We start from the raw sequence: 7,497 nt of genomic DNA, 5'->3' as shown, positions 1-7,497 counted from the left end.
CTCTCTCCTTTCGCAGCCAAGCTGACAAACCCTTTGGAGGTACGAGCCCACCGGGACGTGACCAGTGCCGTGCATAACGCCCATCCTGAAGCGAAGATTGCCATGCAAATCTTACACGCCGGCCGCTATGCTTATCACCCCTTCTTGGTGGGGCCGAGCGCCATTAAAGCGCCGATCGGCATGTATTCCCCACGGGCTCTGACCGAGGCGGAGGTCGAGCGGACCATTCAGGACTACGCGCACTGTGCCAGCCGGGCCCGGGAAGCCGGTTACGACGGCGTGGAGATCATGGGCTCCGAGGGCTACCTGATCAATCAGTTTTTGGTGGAGCACACCAACAAGAGGACAGGTGCCTGGGGAGGCCCCTACGAAAACAGAATGCGCTTCCCCGTGGAGATTGTCAAGGCCGTCCGAGCGGCCGTGGGAGAAGATTTCATCATCATTTTCCGCCTGAGCATGCTGGACCTGATCCCGGCGGGCTCGGCGTGGGAGGAAGTGGTGACCTTGGCCCAAGCCCTGGAGGCCGCCGGTGCGACGATCATCAATACAGGGATCGGCTGGCACGAGGCGCGGATCCCCACCATTGCCACCTGCGTCCCGCGCGCAGGGTATGCCTGGGTGACGAAGAAATTGAAGGAAACGGGGGTGTTGGGGGTTCCTCTCTGCACCACGAACCGGATCAATATGCCCGCCACGGCCGAGAGGGTACTGGCCGACGGCAACGCCGACCTGGTCTCCATGGCACGACCCTTTTTGGCGGACCCCGCCATCTTGAGTAAAGCCGCAGAGGGGCGCGTGGAGGAAATCAACACGTGCATTGCCTGCAACCAGGCTTGCCTTGACCACACGTTCAAGGGACAGCGTGCCAGCTGTCTGGTCAACCCTCGGGCGGGGTACGAGACGGAACTGCACCTACTTCCCGTATCTCCTGGGAGTAAGATGAGGGTGGCTGTGGTGGGGGCGGGGCCGGCAGGATTGGCCTGCGCGACGGCGGCGGCGGAGAGGGGCCACGCGGTGACGCTGTTTGAGAAAGCAGATGAGATCGGCGGGCAGTTCAATATGGCGAAAGTCATCCCCGGCAAGGAGGAATTTCACGAGACGATACGTTACTTTTCCCATCGACTGAAGCTTCTTCAAGTCGATGTGCGTCTGAACTCGCCTGCTACCGCGGAGGACTTGGCGGCCGAGGGGTTCGACCGGGTCGTGATGGCCACGGGGGTCCTCCCCCGCCCGGTCAAAATACCCGGATGTGAACATCCCAAGGTTCTTTCGTACGTGGACGTGTTGAGGGGCAGAAAGGAGGTGGGGAAGCGCGTGGCCATTATAGGCGCCGGTGGCATTGGGTTTGACGTGGCGGAATATTTGCTGCATGACCCCAGCCTCCCCCCGGCCAGCGTAAATGTGGGCAAGTTTTTGAAGGAATGGAGAATCGATGGGGACAACAAGGAAAGGGGCGGGCTGCTTGAAAAGGAGGCCCATGACCCGGCCTTTCGAGAGATCTACCTCCTGCAACGGAAGAAAGGCAAAATGGGGGGCGGGCTGGGGAAAACAACTGGGTGGATCCACCGCGTATCCTTGAAGAAAGGAGGCGTGCACATGGTCACGGGCGTGGAGTATCTGAAGATAGATGATGAGGGCCTCCACCTTAAGCTCAAGAGCTCTGGAGAGACCAAGGTGCTGAACGTAGACACCATCGTCACGTGCGCGGGTCAAGAGCCCTTGCGGGAGTTGCAAGCCCCCCTGTCGGCAGCCGGATTGGGGGTGTTTAGAATTGGGGGTGCAGAGATGGCAGCAGAGCTGGACGCAAAGAGAGCAATAGACCAGGGAACCAGGCTTGCGGCGTGCCTCGAAAAAGCGAAACCGGGAGAAGTATTCTCGGCACCTGTGTCGTGGGAGGCGAAGGTCATGTCCAAATTGGGTTTCATGAAATAGGTATATCGCAGAGGAGGCTGGTAATGTTACATTAGGAATCTAGCTCTAGCAAAACCATCTGTATATAGATGTTGAGAAAAATGATTGGGGACGGAAAGCTACTGAATGTAGCTTTGTTGAAACAACTTGATATGAGAGTGCATGAGGAGGAAGATAAGCTCATGTTCAAAACACTGTCATTCGCTGGACGGAAAGAAAAAAAGTACAAACGGCTGTCCCAATGCTTTCAGTACGTGTTTGCCTGTAGAATTCCAATGTTGATGACGCGTGGTGTGTTTTGATTGAGTGAATGAAGATGGCACGTACTAAATTCGATGGGAACGTACTCGAAGTACCTCACAGCGCTAAGACTCTTGATAGCCCGAAACGATGCTGGCATCCTACAGCCCTCTGGACAAATTGACAGAATTATTTGTTGAGTACCTGAGCGTGTTTGAGATGTAAAGACCAGCATTGACATGTATGACCTTCATTCGCCAGGTGTTGTCAAGAATTTGTCTTGTACGATCAATTGTGCTCCTTTTTCTTGTTGGTGAGGCCCGCCAGCCGGGGATCAGAGGAACTGCCACAACCAAATAAAAAACCGTGCGAATTTCACGATCTCCTAACCATATTCATGTATCGACCAAAAGATCAAGGAAAAAAATCACTCAACCACGCAGATCTTCGACGCTGGCACGGAAAGAGCAGGTCGTAAAGCTATTAATTTGCGCTTGGGGGCAGTATCTTGGATGGTAAAGAAGGCGAAGCTCAGGCATGACAAGCCAGGAAAAGGTGGGGGAGACGAAGGAATCCACGGCCCTGACAATGTTGAGGTAATCAACAACAATATGCCCATCACGACGGAGCGGCCGTCCTCCTCTTCTTTGGCAGGGCCTGCTGGCCCAAAACATGACAAGACAGAGCGCCTGAAGAGAGAGGCGAGGCAGTACCGCGACGAAATAGCACGTAGAGGGGTCGTATATTTGTCTTCTCTTCCTCCTTACATGAAGCCGGCGAAGGTAAAACATCTTCTGGAAAAGATGGCTCCAGTCACACGGCTGTACATGGTGGAAGAGGATGTCACCATACGGAAACGGCGCATCAAGGGCGGAGGGAATAAGAAGAAAAAATATGTGGAAGGATGGGTGGAGTTTCAGGATAAAAGGATGGCAAAAGAAGTTGCCGGGGCATTGAACGGATCCTTGGTGGGCGGGAAAAAGCACAATTTCTACCACGACGACATGTGGGTGATGAAGTACTTGAGAGGCTTCAAATGGAGCCACTTAACGGAAAAATTGGCCTATGAGCGGCGCGTTCGCGAGCAGAAGCTGAGGATGGAGATGCTCCAGGCCAAGAAGGAGAATGCTGCGTTTGTGGGGTTGGTGGAGAAGAAGAAGGAGCTGGAGGGTATGGAGGAGAGGAGACGGAAGGAGGGAAAGGAGGGACGGCGCCGGGACGACGAAGTCGGAGAAGTCGGAGAAGGGAGGGAAACAAGGAAAGACCTTCGCGTGCTGCGCCGCTTCCGACAAGTGGCCCCCTTACGCGATGGAGGGGAGCGAGGAGTGGCCGCGCGGGAGGGAGCAGAAGGGCTTACGAGGGGAGGGGCTGGAAAGCGGAGGGAAGAAACGAAGGCGTGGGGAGGGTATGGACAAGGAGCTTCTCAAGGCGGTGTTTCAAGAAGCCCGTCCCAAATGAAGCATAGTGCGCATCGTGTAAAGGCTGAGCATATAGAGGGGCGAAAGGGTGATCAGAGACAGCGAAGAAAAAGACGCCGTCGACGGGACATACCGGCCCAAGCGTTTTGACGCAAGGAGGAAGCCCCTTGACATTTCATGCAGAGAGGACTTGTCAACCGTCAGGCTGCTGCCCGCGGGACTTTTCTTCGTGCCCGACAAAGGAAGATAACCATGCCATGCTATATTCTCCCTGCGCTGTCACAAATTACTTGATGTTATTCTTCTGATCGCACGAAAATCAAAGCTGTGGGTGGCGCAATGTCCCAGGCGTCATGTACACGGCCGAGCAAAGCTTCCATACAGGGAAGGTCTCCCACGAAAGGCTCGCGCCAGGCGCTCATCCCCTCATTCCGAAGCTTTCCCTTGCATCGAGCCTGAGCTCCCGTGATATCAGCCCAACAATCGATCCCCCTTCATTCCCCGTCGCATTTATAAGGCTGGCAATACTATCGTATAAATTCAGCACCCGTGTCCTACCACATTACCCAGGTTTTTTTTCTCGTTTTTCTCGCCTGTTGTCATCTCCTTGCCCTGCTTCACTTACTCTGAGCAAGGGCCAAAGGGGCCCGCTCTCCTCCCACTCCGAATTTCCCGTCAATCCTCCCTGTCAGATCGCTCGCTCTGATAGGAGCAACACGCATGCGCACATCCTGTACCCCTCTCGACCTGCTCGCCCCGTGTCTCTCTCATCCCACACATGCTTTCCGTTTTGCATATACACGCGCGCCATTCCAGGTACACGTAGATCACAGGAAGGAGGCATCAGGTTTTTGGTTGCGTCACCGTCATGTTCCATGTCATCCCATCGTGATGAATGTTCGCAAGACAGAAGGCTTTCCATCAATTGCATCTCTTCGTAGCCCCCGCCCCGTCCCTCGATCCGCCCCGTCCCTCGATCGGCCCTGCCACCATCGATTTTCCCTGGGCTTTACAGGACATGTATGTTGCTTTCCTGCTCCCACCACATCCACCCCTACAATCCTTTCTGTCTCCTGTGCTCAGATTTTTCCTCTCCTCCCGCAATCTTCTTATGGTGTTGTGCCGGACATGCGAGATAAACAAGTTTGACTTCAAAGGGAAACACACTCCACCCTACCTTTATTCCCGCCAAAATTTAAATTTAAATGAACACGGGACCGCCATTCCACACACATCCTCCGGAAACCCCCTTAGGCATTTCCCCGCTCCTCGTTGCTCATCCCAGTGGCGTGGGTATGGCTCCCTTCCATGGCTGTTCAAACAATTCCTCTTTTCTGCTATTGCGGCTTGTAATATTTACTTCGGCTGGCTGAATTCTTCTTTTTTTCCTCCCCCCTATTGGTTTTTGAGCTCCTCAATTTCTTGCTGCTGGCTCTGGTGGCTGAAAAGAAGCTCTGATAAACCCTCTATTAAAAAAAGAATGACGATTTACCACATAAAACCACAGCGATTAGAACTCTATTCCTTCCTGTAGCTCCCGTTCGCCTCTCGTCACACGGCAATAGACGATCCCTGGACCCGTCCTGCTTGCTCGGTCGACAAAGCCGGGTGCTGGTGCTGCTTGCCTACCTTAATAAAGTATTTTTGTGCATGTGTTCGAATTTGATCCGATGTCCTGGTCTGAACCATCCCTTGTATCTCCTTCCAGCTCTTTCCGTACTGCATCAAGCCCTCTAAAAATGCCGCATGCTCCTCCTGCGTCCATCGCCCCTCCCTCACACCGGCCCCTCCTCCCCCAGGTCCATGGTTGTTCCCGTCTTGCACGGCCAACCTGTTGTCCCCTGCCGAATCTTGAGCCCCTCCGGTCGCCACGTGCGCATGAAGCTGGTTGTTCCGAGCCCGGACACGGGCGGAGGGTGGCTTGCCCCCAGCCGACGCAGAGAACACCATCTTTCCCACAGAGGTCCTCCTCCCCGACCCCTCACCCTCCGTCCTGCACATAAAGTGTCCCTCCCGCTTCATTCCTCCTATCCCCGCGCCTGATTCCTGGCCCGCACCCCGGTCCCCTTCCCCCCTCTCGCCCTCGTCCTCCTCGTCCCCCATAGAAGCCACCGAGGAATTGGCGGACGGAAATTGAAAGGTAGGGATACGCGTGCTATTGCTGCTGCTGGTGCTGCTGGTGCTGTTCATGCGCTGGCCGAGACAGTATTCCCCCCTGACCTTGGCCTCCGTCCCGCCTTGCGGGGGGTCCCCGGGAGAGAGTGAAGAGGAGGTGGCCGGAGATGGAACAGAACCCTGAGCATGGCTGCCCGTCCCGTTGTTGTAGACAATGTGTGCCTCAACTTCCTGCGCGTGCGACGGCTGATCTGCCGGAAGAGGGAAGACCGGATCGACGATGCGATTGTTGGCTCGATCCACCTTGATGGTCAGCGCCTTGTGGTCACTGTTGTTCCTCTTCCTTGGCCCGTGGCTGCCCTTGTGGCCCTTCTCCCCCACGTCCACGCTGTCCAAAATGCCATCTCTCCTGCAGCCTTCCGCGTTCACCTCCGTCGCGTTCTCGGCCATCCCTGTACTTGGCTGCGGTTGCCAGTTGGGCGGTTGATTGAAAGGCACCTGAGCCCTGTCCCTGCCCAAGCGTCCTGCACCCGTGTGTCTTTGCGCGCTGTACCCTTTCCCACTCGTCCTGGATGAGAGGATGGTGGAAGGGAAGGCGTGGGGAGGGGCGGACGCTGGGGTCGCATGCAAATGGTGCCGCAGCTTCTTCTTCTGGAAGTATTTCTGAGCATGGGTACGGACTTGTTCGGCCGTCCGCGTCTGCAAGACCGCGGCGATCATCCGCCAGCTTTTCCCAAAGCGTTGGAAGGCTTCCAAGAATTTCTCGTGCTCGAAACGAGACCATCGACCCTCCCGCACGGTCGTAGCGTCCGATTTCCTGACGCTATGGGGGTCTCGATGGCCGCTGAAAGGACGGGAAAGCATGCTCATCGGGCGAGATTCTCCCCAATTGCGGGCCGCCGCGCTGGTGGCTGCCGAGGAGGAGACACAGGACGATCGCGACGTCATACCGCTGCACCGACTCCGGCTTTCATTCTCCCCTTCGTCGCTGCTGTACACCCTGGCTTCCCCCCCCCCCTCACCGTCCTTCAGAGAACCTCCAGGCCATCGAGCAGTCACAATCAACTCCTCGTCGCTGTCGATCGCTTCGTCGTCACTGCTTGCTCCGCTCATTTGCTCCTCACCGCTGCTGCTGTTGCTGCTGCTGCTGCTGCTGCCGCTAGAGCTGCTCCCCAGGCTCTCGGCGCCGTCACTGTCCGTATCGCTGTGGTCACCTTCGCCGCCCTCGGAACGCTGTTGCCACCCGTACACAGGGCTCCCTCCGTTAAGAAAGAGACGGGGGTGCTTCAAGTGGGCTGCCCCCGTCGAACATCCCAGGCGTGCCGAACATGTCACGGCTGGGGGGAGCGGGCGGGTATGCCAAGGCGAGGAAACGGTCCGCAACCTCCTCCTCCTCCTCCTCCTCCTCGTCCGAAGAAATGAACATTGCGGATCTCTCGAAGCGCCGGCCAGGCAAGGCACATGCAGGCAGGTGGTGGTGGTGGTGGTGGTGGACGTTGGATGCCAGGGAGGAGGAGGAGGAGAAGGAAGACAGTCCGCCCGCGTCGAGGGAAGAGGCGCTGTAGGACGCCTCCTCCGGAAGCAAAGGCGGCCGCACTCCTCCCTCTGGGCGCAATTCTTTGGAATCGAGGGACGTGGAAGAGGGGGTCGATGACCGGCTCCCAGCCTCGTCCTCGTGGTCCTCCAACTCCTTGATCAAAAGCGACATAGCCAAGGACGGGGGGGCCGTCCCTCCCGGCTTCCTCCCACTCTCCTTCCCCTTCTTCCCACTCCTGGACGAAATTCCGCTTCCCCCAATCGTGCTGCTGCCGGA

The 7,497-nt window shown here is 56.7% G+C and overlaps 1 protein-coding gene across 1 annotated transcript; it reads right to left on the bottom strand.

Annotated features, from left to right (window-relative positions):
* Positions 1 to 568: 568 nt before the first annotated feature.
* On the bottom strand, positions 569 to 735 carry NGA_2072100 (uncharacterized protein; the record flags this gene model as incomplete). The annotated part of the gene is made up of 1 exon (XM_005855251.1): positions 569 to 735. A coding segment is annotated over one exon (167 nt), but the record flags the coding sequence as incomplete, so codon positions are not given.
* Positions 736 to 7,497: the final 6,762 nt, after the last annotated feature.

The sequence above is a fragment of the Nannochloropsis gaditana genome (assembly GCF_000240725.1).
Source record: "Nannochloropsis gaditana CCMP526 unplaced genomic scaffold scaffold247, whole genome shotgun sequence".
Lineage (NCBI taxonomy): Eukaryota > Eustigmatophyceae > Eustigmatales > Monodopsidaceae > Microchloropsis > Microchloropsis gaditana.
The sequence above is the reverse complement of the archived record's forward strand: the minus strand, read 5'-3'. Positions and strand labels throughout refer to the sequence as shown.